The 12601-nt window shown below is 39.9% G+C and overlaps 1 protein-coding gene across 5 annotated transcripts in view; it reads left to right on the forward strand.

Moving 5' to 3' along the window:
* The first annotated feature begins 306 nt into the window (after positions 1-306).
* SAMD3 (sterile alpha motif domain containing 3) overlaps positions 307-12601 on the forward strand; it is a 35480-nt gene continuing 23185 nt past the window's right edge. For 2 of the 5 annotated variants that reach the window (XM_080583875.1, XM_080583879.1), the window contains exons 1-4: positions 542-798; positions 905-1010; positions 1752-1938; positions 6011-6121. In XM_080583875.1, coding sequence (XP_080440001.1) covers positions 932-1010; positions 1752-1938; positions 6011-6121 — 377 coding nt within the window. In that variant the 5' untranslated portion in view covers positions 542-798; positions 905-931. The other 3 variants (XM_080583878.1, XM_080583877.1, XM_080583876.1) reach the window with 3 other exon arrangements.

Below are 12601 nucleotides of genomic sequence, written 5' to 3' on the forward strand. Positions count from 1 at the left end.
GGTATGCACGTGGACACATTTTAAACAAGGATGTGCTTGGCCGACAATGCCAGACACTCGTGTTCTCATCTGAAAAACTTGCTTGAATAATTTTCTCTAATGCTGCAGAACGCAAGACACGGAGCATCTGAGAAAAGCAGTCTCAGAGAGTTTTCTGCTGCCACGGAGTTGGTAGAGTAGGATGAACATTGTCCCCAGCAATTCCCTCGGGAAGCAGCACGGGTAGGTGGTGGGTGCACACACTGAGCAGCACCTCCAGCCCGGCGAGGACAGTGCCCCCCTCCTCCCGTGCCGCCCCGTGGTGTCCCAGGGGGGCTGGGGCCTGAGGGTTGCCACCAGCAAATGCCAGGGGAGTAGCCTCCTCCCTTTCCCTCCTTTTCCCTCCCCTTCCCTGTGTTCCCAGCTTCCCAGCAGTGTTGCCCCTAATTGCCGGTAACTGGGGTTAAGTATTCGCTTCGCTACCTATCGGTGGTGCCGAGGGGGTTAACGTGCCTGATGTGCTACCAACATATATGTGACAGACTCTTACCCGACGTATTTTTTTCTCTCTGTAAAATGTCAACCATTTCCCGATGAGGGTGGTGGTGGTGGTGGTGAATTTCACACCGTTTTTCCTCTCTGTGTGGAAAGCTGGGTGTTAATGGTGCTGGAGCAGGTCGTGTTTTATAAGGGATGAGGCTGCCTCTGAGAGCAGAGGGAAGGCAGGAAGAGGAGAGGAGGTGAAGAGAGAGGGATCCAAGGAAGCTGCCACTTGCAACAGGCATTAGTTGGATTATTCTCACACTTTATTAAGAACATGTAAATATAACAGTATTTGCAGAGTGCGGGTTTTTTTTTTTCTACTTACAGTTGGAGTTTAGCTCAGAGTTCAGCGTAAAAATAAACCTCTCTTTTTGCTTCACAGTGAAATTTAGCACTGTGACACCTGAAGATGGAAAGTTGGTCGGTTGATCAAGTCTGCAACTGGCTCAGACAGAGGAATTTAGGAGAACTAGTTCCTAAATTTCGTGGTAAGCATTCTTGTTGTTTGTTTGTCTTTTCTTTTATATGTTTTTAATTGGTATTGCCTACCTTGTTTTGGGAATGTGTATATGTATCTATCTACGTTTATGCTAACTTAAGACTTCAATAGGAATCTATTAGGGAGAGGACTGACATGCAACTGATAAATCAAAATAAGCGTGCAGGTTTATCATGAAGTCTCCAAGGAATGCTGGGGGTGAGACTAAGCCTGTATATAAATAGGTACACCTTCCAGAAGCAAATCTGCTGGTGTAACAGGCTTAACAGGGCCTATTTTATACTGTGTACATCTTCTGAAATAATGCATCTATCTGTAGCATCCAAATGTGTTATGTCTGAGTATATAAACACTCTGCAAGAGAGCATGAGGAATTGTTGTATGAAGATGTTGTTTGCTGTGTACCTTAAAAAGCTTACTTTCCTTAATTAACAATGTCTGCTGTAGTCAAAGCAAGGCCTGATTCATGCATTGAAATAGTTCACTGATTCTGTGTAATACAGATGTAGCATTTTTGTACTGAAAGGTGCCTGGGCAGTGACCAGAATTTCTGGCACTGGAAAGCACAGTAGCTAAAACTTCCTTCTTTTTAGCAGTTGAAGAAACACAAGAGCAATAGAAAGCCTTTGACCTATCTTCCATCATCATGTTTTTAGGCATAAATGATGTTACTGCAACTCTAAATTGCACCCCCCATAACTGCTATCCTCCTATCCCCTTCACTCTGCAGAAGAAGAAGTGAGTGGAGCAGCTCTTCTGGCTCTTAATGATCGCATGGTGCAGCAGCTTGTGAAGAAGATTGGACACCAGGCAGTGCTAATGGACCTGATTAATAAATACCAGCAACAAAAAAATGAGCCAGAACCCCTTACATATTACTGTGAAGCAGCTTCTCCAATGCTTCCAGCAATCAGTGGGTGAGTCTGTACATAATATCACATAAAACATGTCAGACTAAATTTGTATTTTTCTCATAAACTTTTAAAACTAACATTTACTAGCTTTACAGCTATAAGTTGCACCTATTTCTTATACTCTGAATGATCTCTAACAATGTTAAATGTAAAATGTGGTTATAACTTGGAGTTTTTAAAGGGAACATCAACGTTCCTGAATACCACTATTATTTTAAACTGCCCTTCACTTCTAGTTCTAGGACCAAGTTTTAATTTGCATGAAGCATAATCAAACTTCCATTACTTTAGGAGAAATCTTCTATATTTACAGCATTAAGCTATTGAGGCCTTTACTTTTAAATGTTTGTGAGTTTTAGAGTAAAAACACAGTTTATCTAGAGATAATGTTTGTGTCATAGATATATTTAAGTCTGAGCTCTCAAAGGAAACTCTGAATCTGATCCAGGTGTATGCATTTAATAATACCAGTGCGTGCTACTCAAAAAAGAGCTAGAAAGATTTTTAGAAAACAAACTCCACAGAGATTATTTTCCCTGAGTATTCTCCAGATCTTGGCTGAATAACTTTTTTTGTTTTGTTTTGCTGTTTTTGTTTTGTTTTGTTTTGGGGGGGGGGGGGGGGGGGGAAGGGGAGGGCAGGGACGGAAGGAAGGAAGGAGTTGGGTTTACTCTGGTTTTTTTTTTCTTCTTCTTCATGTCTTGCTTGAGGAGGGACATCCTGGGTCTTGTCATTTCTTCCAATCCCAAGAGTCCTGAAAATAGAGAAAGATTTCCAATGGCACAAAATGCTCTTCTTACGAGGGCACATTCCCTTCCCATATTTTGAAGGAAAGGGCTTGAGCACTAAGTCTGCGCTGGCACATAGTAGTAGCCCAGTAGCAGTAGAGCATTCTCTGCAGCATTTGCTTTTTTTAAAGGAAGTCCAGGTTGCATAGACTCCACAGTACAAAGCAAAGTGTAGTAAATGGTGATGATTGGGTTACTTCCTACCAAACTGCATTCATGAGAAGAACTAAAATGCTCATATAGAAAAATCCTTTTGTCCTCCTGGAAGCGTTTATGAAACCCCCTGTTTAAATGGTCCTGTACTCTTGGAGGGAGTTGAACTAGAAGCTGATGTCTCTGAATATATGATTTATCATAGGCTTGGTTCTTTGCACAAGGTTTCTGCTTCACTTGATTCATAGGAAGCTCCTCTGGAGGTAGAGCAGGCATCTGCTGTGAAGAAGACTACTGCATGTAGGTCCTGTACCTCATCCGAAGTACAGGAGGTACTTAGGCTTTACAGCAGGGGATTACAGAAGGCACGTTCTTATGCTTAAGGTAGTTTGAAAACAGTTTTGAATATTAAGATTTCATCCTTGAGTTCACCAGGGGTGTTTGGCTAGACTGCTTCTCAGGTGTCATTGCTCCCTGTGTGCTTGAAGTCCTACAGATCAGGTCTTGATGTCTCACAAAGAGCATTCTGTTGCAATATCGTGAGGGCACAGCTTTTCTGTGGGGTTCTGCAGACTTTGAAAAGAAAAAAAAATGCTAGGAACTCCAAACGTTAGTGAATATAATTTACTTCAAAATTTTTCCCTACCTAGTCTTATTGTCTGAAAAACAAGACACTGGTACTCTTCTATTTACAGGGAAGTTGGGTAAATAAGCTACTGCTTCTGAAACACTTCCTGTGTCACAGCCAAGAATCACATAATACAACTCCTAAGCACATTTCAGAAGTGCCTGTACTCACATATTTTTGGATGAGTTAATTTTTTTTAAAGATAATTAAAAGCTGTTTTGTATGTAGAGTGATGCTCCTGCAGTAAAAATAGCTTTTATCTTTTTATTACTGTGTCTTAATATGCAGGCAGCTATAAATGTCATTTGCTAACTCTGGAATGCTTATCTTAATGTTGTAGCTCTGTGGTGAACAGATGTGTCTGTCTGAACAAAGTCCTGTAAGAACTTCTTTTGACCTCATTCAGAGATTGATCACTTGAATAGTATGCATATGTTACACACAATAGTGTGCTGGGGACAACTGCAAAAACTGAGCCCGAGATTCCACAGTTGCATGTTCCTAACCCTTCCCCTGTGGTGCCAGAGTCCGGGTGAAAACAAACCACCTTGTCTGTCCTGCAGTGGTGTTTCTCAATCAAGCCAGTTCCCAGAATTAACTCCTCCTGTGAGTGCTAGGACAGAGGAGGCAGTACTCAGCACAAGGGACAGGGGAGAGAGCAGCACCATAGCTGTCTTGAGTCAGTAAAACTGTTGTGGAGCTTCCAAGGGCTGTAAGCTTTATTTCCCTGTCACATTTCTCATGTGAATGCTACCCCAGTGCTTGATGGTACACTCCTGCCTGCCCACTTCTTCTTCCTGTCGTCCTCAGCTTAGCTAACTCAGTGAGTTTAGCTCACCTCTCTCTGCTAGGAACAAAACCCTTATTTATTGACTGGACTTAGAGTTTCAAGTATGATAGGGCAACACTTTCTGTTTAGAAGTAATGGACTTCTGAAGGAACACTGAGCATGACTTGTGTCTCCAGCAGTTTAGATTAGGACATGGAAATAGCATTTTGGTTTGTCACTTGTTATGTGCATATGAGGACCTCATGCATAGACATTGCCAAGTAATTGTTAAGGTGCTTTCCGCTTCCAAGTTTGATTGTAGCTAGGAGCCGCATATGGAAAGTACTGGATTTTTCTGGTTTTAACTAGACAGCTGAAAAAACATGTACGGTAGAGCTGTATTGATTCATGAAAAGGGAAAACTCCCCATATAAACCTACCGAACAGTAATGCTGCTTGCAGTAACAGCATTTCATGTGTGAGTGTAGCTGAGGCTGGAACAGTTTATAGGGCATCTTTGGAGTTCAGAGCTTCTGAAGAGATAAGGTACAGAAAGAACCTGCGTCATCTCCAAAGAGTTCCAGGTGTCATAACTTGTGGAAGATCTAGTTCTTTAATGCATGTTTACTTTTTCCCTAAGCCAGGTTCTAGCAAGTCTCAGAAAAGCACTACCGCTGGAGCCTGAAGTAGTGAAACTTGTGATGATATCACCTTGGTGGCTTTGCTAAGAAAATTTTTATGCTGCTTTCTGAGAAGTGGTTCAGTTAGCGGCTGGAGAATAGCCTGTGGGTCTCTTGGTAGAGTGGACTGAATCTGTGATGCTGATTGACATATTGTTGTACAGTATGTGCCGATGTTAAAGAATGCTTGTAATCATGTTCACTGGTCCCCTGTAGCTTTAGCTATGATTGGGCAAAGCCTAATTGATTATGGTGGATAAATAAATAAATAAAAATCCAGGGAAGTATGGAGCCTCTAGCATCTGGCTAGCAAAGTCACCAAGTTCATCTATGTCTCTCGTCTGTAAGTCAAAAAACAGTTGATGATTGCTATGCATTCTTGACAGCATAATAGTAGCTCCTGTCCTACAGGGTAAAACTGCTGATGTTGACTTCTGAAAGCAAAAGGAGAAGAAAGAACAGGAAGGGGACAAGAGGGAGGGAGATGGATGCAAAGGTGAAATTAGAGAGCGGTGGTTTTGTGTAGGGATTTCTGGCATGTAGCAAAGTGGATATATGTAGTTTCTAGTGCAAGTGACTGACCGGAGTTCGAGCAAATAATCAGGAGACCAGGTAATGTTCAGGGATCCGGTAGAATGGTCAGAGTAATGTAAAACTGACTCAAAGGTTATAGATGGGTTTAGCCCCAGGGGAAGGGAGAAGGGAGTGGGGGATGTTCAAAGTTCTAGCTGCATAGAAACTGCTGTGCAATATTCACGCTCCATGCACACCAGCATGTTGTAGTGGTTAGTTATTCCCAGTTTTCTTATTGTGTAGGAATTGGAATACTGCTGGACAATATTTTTTTATAGTTTTCCTTGTAAGAGTCGTTGGGTAATTGAACTGAGTTTGATTAAGAGACAATATCAGCACCATGTAAACTCCTGCTTTTTCAGTGTTATTTTTTTCCTTTTCTATTTCTGCCACTGGTATTTTAGAACCCTGAAATATTTTTTTTCCATAAGCTGCACAAATCTCGACTGACTTATTATTTTTACTTATTTACTTTTTATTTCAGGGACACTGAAAGGCAGATATTAAGTACTTTTAGTCCTGTGGAGCGGAAACTGTATTTGTCCTCAACTGAAAATGAAGAAGGACTAATTGATCAAAGAGTGCTAAAGCAAAAGTAAGTTCATAATGTGTTTACTAAATTTTACTTGTCTTTTGTAAATGACATAGTACTTGTCCTAAGTATTGGAAGTCAGCTTTGGGTTTAATCAGGTGTATTTAGAAAACAGCAGGATTTGAAGTGTACTACGAATCAACTAAATGAAATGGTCAGATGAGAGGTTATTTTTTGTTGTTGTTGTTCTCTGTATCACAGCACAATACAGGTTTGTCCTTATTGCTTTAGTTCTTAAAAATTCTTTTTCACAGATCTTTCAATAACATTCTGGCAAACTAATTACTGAGTGGAATATGGGTACATACAAAATCATGTGCTTGATGCACCTTAAATACAGTGCTTAAGAAAGTAGGCATGCTGATTCCCTTTGTGTGCATATTTTCCTTGTGTGTCAAAATGAGCCTCCTTAAAATCTGGAGGCAAGAAGAGGGGTTGCTTTTCTCTCTGAGCTAGGCAGCTAGTGTTGGAAGAGTCCTGTTTCTCTTCCAAGATAATTGTTCTCTTATCTTTATTACTCCCCTTATTATTCCCCACCTTGCTATCATTTCTCCCCCATACATGTGACTGATGGCCTCACTGTTCTGTGACAAGTGGAGATCTTCCTGTAGAATTGTCTATTTTGTCACCTATAAAAAAGTTAATGATGAGACTTCTGGGAACAGAGAAGGTGGCATAGTGAACCACGTAGGACTTTATTTCAAAAGTTTGAACTATGACATTGGGAAGGACAAAACAACAACAAACTACAACAAAACACAACAATCCTGACACCATTGTTACTAGTGAAACAACCCCTTGGAATAAGCCATTAAATATTTTTGCGATGATGGTTTTTAGCCCTTACTTCTATAGGATACTTATTTTTAATTAATGGTGAGTAATTTGCCTTGTGCTGCATTCAGAGTTTTAAACGTGTGAATCAGCCTAACTCAGAATAGACTGGCTTTAGGAAATGTTCTCAGTACAAAGCTTTCAAAGGCCCATAATGGCCTGTTAAGGGAAAGGGACTGCAAAGGAACAGTGCAAACTCACCTTGGGGCAAAGAAGTAGAAGAGGAGGAAAAGAAAGTCAGCTGTAAATGGAAGTGCCCCTTCGTGAAGCAGTAGGTGCCCTGAAAATAAGTGGAGCTGTGATGATTTATAGTCTTGAAGACCCAAGCAAATTTTATGAGGGCTTCTCTTTAAAGGTCAGATGAGAAGCTGGCAAATGTCTTTTTCCAAAATAGCTGTTTTAACTAACTGATTTAGTCTGAAGATGGAATTGAGCATCCCTGGCATCCATTAACTACTGCACTAGCTTTGTCCCTAGTTAAATACTATTTTTGGAGGTGAATGCTCTTGTTTAAATATGTCTATGACTTGACCCACTGATTAATGTGGAATTATAGAGTTATCTCTCCCTACCTCCCCAGTACTCCTTTATTGCATTTTTAGCTACTGATAGAAATTTTAATGCTGGCTATAAACAGGTTGTAAAGAGTTGAATAAGATATTTCTTTTAAAAATATGATTATGGGAACAGAAAATTGCTTTTACTATAAGGACATGTTCTTAGCCTAGGGTATGAAAGTAACCCCTGGTTTACTCTGCTAATATACATACTCAGCTGATTTTCTGCACAGTTTCTCCCTTCCCCGCACTGCATACACTCTGGTTTTATTCTAAGAATACATTAAATGTCATGGTAAAAAGTGTTTCTTCCACATCAGATTAATGATGGCTTTTTTTGTGTGTGTTTTGGTATATTAATCTGGTATTTGTTTTATCAGCTGCAGAGGAGTTTTTTTGTTGTTGTTCATTGTTTTAAATTTATAATGTTTAAAGTCTGTGCAGTTCTGTGGTTTTTTTTTTTTTCCTTCTATCTTCTCTAATCCTAATTAATGGGGAAAAGGAAGATATAGTAATACAGGGGGGAGGCTCTACAAATTAAATACTCTGGATTGTCTTCTTCAGAATGGGAAGGAGGGCACATAACCCTCTGTCAACAGCCAGGCTAGATTTGGAAGAGAAGCTAAGAGCAAGAACAACTTCCATTGCTCTTTAGTGGGTATTCCCACCTCATTTATTTAGTGGCAAAACAGTTCATACAAGGACTTTTTGAGCCAGTTCTGGCAAGGGTTAGTTTAATTCAGTGACTTTGGTTTAAATGTTCAGTTCAAGGGACTGACCTTTGGCCAAGGTTACATTTATAGCATCTGGTTCTTAGTTTCTCCAATCTTTCTTTCCTTTTTTTTTTTTTTAACTTAATTTTTTCTTTCTTTTTCCCATGCATCTACAGCTTTAGTAACTCACGTAGCTTCGCTTGAAATGAAATCATGCGTTCTTTGTTCTTTTACAAATTATTGCTGCTGATGAATTGGCTCAAAGTTTCTCAGTATTTTACTTGTGTAGGCAGTTGTTAAACTGTTATATATTCTTCCACATTACTAAGTATTACAAAGACAGCAGAGCAGACTGTTTAAACACAAAAATAAAGAGTAACTGGCTGCAGCAATTATTGTATAACTTTATTTTTCTTGCAGAACAACTTTTTTCTAACAGCTGTAGAAGTGAAGCTGGCAGTCTTTATGTTGAGCTCCAAGAAGATTAATCTTGAAGCAGTGCATTTCTGTGAAGACAACAATATAGCATACAGAGGGCAACTCAACAAATATGTTTCCTCAATACCTGCTTTTTGCTATTGGAGTGCTAGCAGTCTCCTGGCAGCCCTATGTTTGTCTTGTTGCTAAGACAGAGGCTGTCATTGCTTGTAAATACCTGACACTGCTGTGAAAACCAGCCTTTTATTGGTTGCTTTGTCCTCTCTGCCTTTCCTCAAGGTGCTTGTTTATCAAAGGACAAACGTAATGTATCACCTTTTTTTTCCCTGTTTCCAGTGGGACAGTACAGATGTTTGCCTTTGAGTGATGCTCCAGTACATGTTTACTTGTACATTTGTTCTTCCTATAAAGTTGTGCTCTGTAGCTGTAGTATAACAGACTTACTGAGACTTCAAGTCATTTGTTCAGAGCAGGTTTGTGTGCACAAGCAGAATAACACCCTCTGTCCAACCTTGACAGCCTTACACTTCTCATTTGCTGCAAGTTTAGAAGATATTTTTGGCGTTCAATTAAATCTGGGCCTGCAAGTTGTCAATATACTAATAAGGCCGTTCCCATTATATTGGTGCTGGTGTCCACATAAATTTGGGCTTATTCTATTTTGTTGCTCTTTGTATATTTATTTTTAATTAAGTTTGGCTCCCATCTCCAAGATGACTGTCATTACTGGCCTGCCAGGTTGCAAGCCACCATTCGTTCACTTGCTCAGTGGAACTTGCTGCAAACCCTCTCCAGGTTGGGTGACCATCAGCATGTATCAGTGCAGTGTTTGAACTCATCCTCATCATGCCCTGCTGGCAAGGACTGCGGGCAAGCAGAATGCATCCCCATTACCCATGCAACAATATTGTTGGTCTGTATTTCATGTGTTTTAAACATACACATATACAGCAATTGTCTTTAAAGAAAATCTGCTGAATTGTGCCCCTTTTTATGTTCCTTAAGAGTTTCTGTGCTTCAGTGCAGAAGCCTTATTGTTGAGGTCATCAGAATAATTTCTAGTAGATGTAACGATCGCTCTTCAGCTAGATCATTTGAGTAATTGTGTTATTAACATTCATGTCTCAGTAAACATCCTTGCATGAGCTGTGTAAGCCTGTAATGGAGCCAGAGAAAGGTATAACTGTGTGAAACTGTGTTGTCACTTAGTGCAGGAAGGAAAGTGGTCATCTACAAAATCTGAACGATCAAAAGCTCATTAACTAGTTGTGTCCTTACTGGGAAGGTGCTTCTTTCGATGCAGCTCCATACTCTAGCTACCTATAAAGAGTCTGTCTTGCTTCCTCTGTGCGGGAATTTTCCTCACCTTACCAGTTAAGTAACCTAAACATTCAGAAAATTAAACCTAGAGGGAGAAATGAATAACGTCATCACTGTAGTTTCTTGAAATAACTTGAATCAATGTTAGAAGATTCCCAGTACCAGTAAGGAAAAAGTAGAGACCTGTGACAGCAAGGGGAAAGTGGGACTGCAACAGTCATTGGGTTATTTGAGCATCAACACCAAACGTCTCAAACCAGGAGAAAAGGTGTAGTAATTTGCCTTTTGGGATCTTAATTCTCTCTCTTTGTGTCTCAAGTAATCTAGAAGACTGGAGAGGTATGGTCGGAAGCAGGCTACATATTTTTGTACCTAAATCAAACTGTAATGCTGTTATTCAAAACCAAGGAAGGTCTTGATTATTTGAATAAATCATAGTGCATGTATAGTTTAACTGAACTGTTCTTTTAGTTGAACAAGTTTGCAAGTGATCATTTCTGGGAATAATGTTTAGAATGGAGTTGTCTTTTCAAACAAACTTTTATTTCATTCAAAAATATTACAGCACATATTTAATGTGACAACCTAACAGGAATGATTTCAACAAAAGCTAATAAAATATTAAATGTCTTGCACTATGAAAATTAAAGGAATCTTCAGTTTTTGTTTGGACATACTCTGGATTAGGTAAGGCTAAAGAGAGAAATTTGGAGCATGAAATAAAACTTGGAGTCTTTTTTTTTTTCCTCCTACTGACAAATGCAGAGGGCCTGGTAGAGGGGAGAATTACCATGTAACCATGACTATTAGCCATCCCAACCCAACAAAAAATTATTTTCTTGAAGTAAATGACTACACCTATTTGGAAAACTAACTTGTAGCTGAGGTGGCAGAGGGAAACCATGGAGAGCCCTTGTAGTCTAAGGTTTGCCTGAAAATCTGCTCAACTTTTTCATTTTTCAAAATGGTAATTCAGTCACTGTTAAGAACAATAGGAATTAGTGATGCTCGGCTACAAATTACCGTACATCTTAAATTACTGTCCTTCTTTGTGCTAGTTTAAATGACAGCTTGTTGAAAATAGTATGGAGTAACTGGGAGCAGCCTGTCTGCTATATTGGCTTCATCAGTAAAGTTGATGAAAGTAGAGGATTCAAGCGTGAATCCTCTAAAGTTCCTTGTTGATGCTACATTGAACTTCTGCACTTCACTTGCATAGTAGTTTTTTCCAAGTGATTTCAGAATTTGTTTTTTTATTATTATTATTTCTGTAATAATTTGTCACCAAAAAGGATAGTAGGATGTGTCTGGGGTTATAAAATTTCTCATACAGTTGAGTTTTTACTTATTTTTAGACTGTAAAGTAGTAAAAGTTCTACATGCATGATAAAAGTATTAGTAGCCTGCAAGTTTTACCAACCTGTATTAAGACACCAAGATGCTGTGGTGCATACTGAGGTCAACAAGGTTAGGAGTTATAGGCTAATCTACTCAAGAAAGTATTGAGGCCATAACTGTGGCTATATAGGCCCAAAATGAGCTGCTCCCACATCAAAAGTAGTATTTCAAAGTGCTATAAACTATTACAAATGCCTATCCATTAGAGTTGTAGTCAATTTTGCCACCTTTAAGACATGGCAGCCATAGGTTTTTCTTTACAGAGAGGCTAGGTAGCAAAATCTCCCAATAAAGGCTGTAGGCTTTGTCTATAGGCCACTGAAGAGAGCTTTTGCAGTGAAAACTTATGTATGTTGACTGTAGTCCAGCAGTATTTTCTTCCACATCATAGTTGTGTCTGGTTTTGAGTTAATATTCTTTGTAGAGGCTCATGTGATGCTGGTTTGGCTTTTTGATGAAAGTAGTGTTTTCATCAATGATTTGTGTGATAACACACTGTTGTTTTAGTCATTGCAGAGCAGTGTTTACACAAAGCCAAGGCCTTTCGTGCTCCTGGTGCTGCCCTGCCAGTGTCCTCAGAGGCTGGGGGTGCCACAGGAGCTGGGAGGGGACACAGCCAGGACAGCTGGCCCAGGCTGTCCAAAGGGATGTCCTGCACCACTTGGCACCATGCTTAGCAATAACAGCTGGGAGAAAGGAGAAGAAAGGGGGGGATGTCAGGATGATGACATTGGTCTTCCGGAGATGCTGTCACACGTGACAAGCCCCGCTGTCCTGGTGGTATAGATATCTGTATATTTGTACTTTGCAAGCATCTACATTTAGTAGATAGCATTTTAAAAGATTTCTATTATTATAATCACAGACTGGTTGAGGCTGGAAGGGACCTCAGGAGGTTATCTAGTCCAACACTTGTGCTCAGGCAAGGTCACCTACAACAGGTTACACAGGGTGGTGTCCAGGTGGCAGAAGTCTGATATTTCTATAAGTTTCTTAGTTGCCTTCAAATTATTCTCTTCAATTTAAATTCAAGCAAAAATGAATTGCAGTGATATCATACACATAACAGGACTTTTAAGCTCTCTTTGGTACCTCCCATGTGAAATTTCTAATTGGTTCCAGGCTACTACAGTCGAGAAGCTGTCCGAGGATGAGGATGCCACTACCACCCTTTAGGTGGCTCTTGATTTACTTCCAGCTCTGTTATCCTCTATATTACCTTG

The sequence above is a fragment of the Anser brachyrhynchus genome (genome assembly GCF_964034855.1).
Source record: "Anser brachyrhynchus genome assembly, chromosome: 3".
Classification (NCBI taxonomy): Eukaryota; Metazoa; Chordata; class Aves; order Anseriformes; family Anatidae; genus Anser; species Anser brachyrhynchus.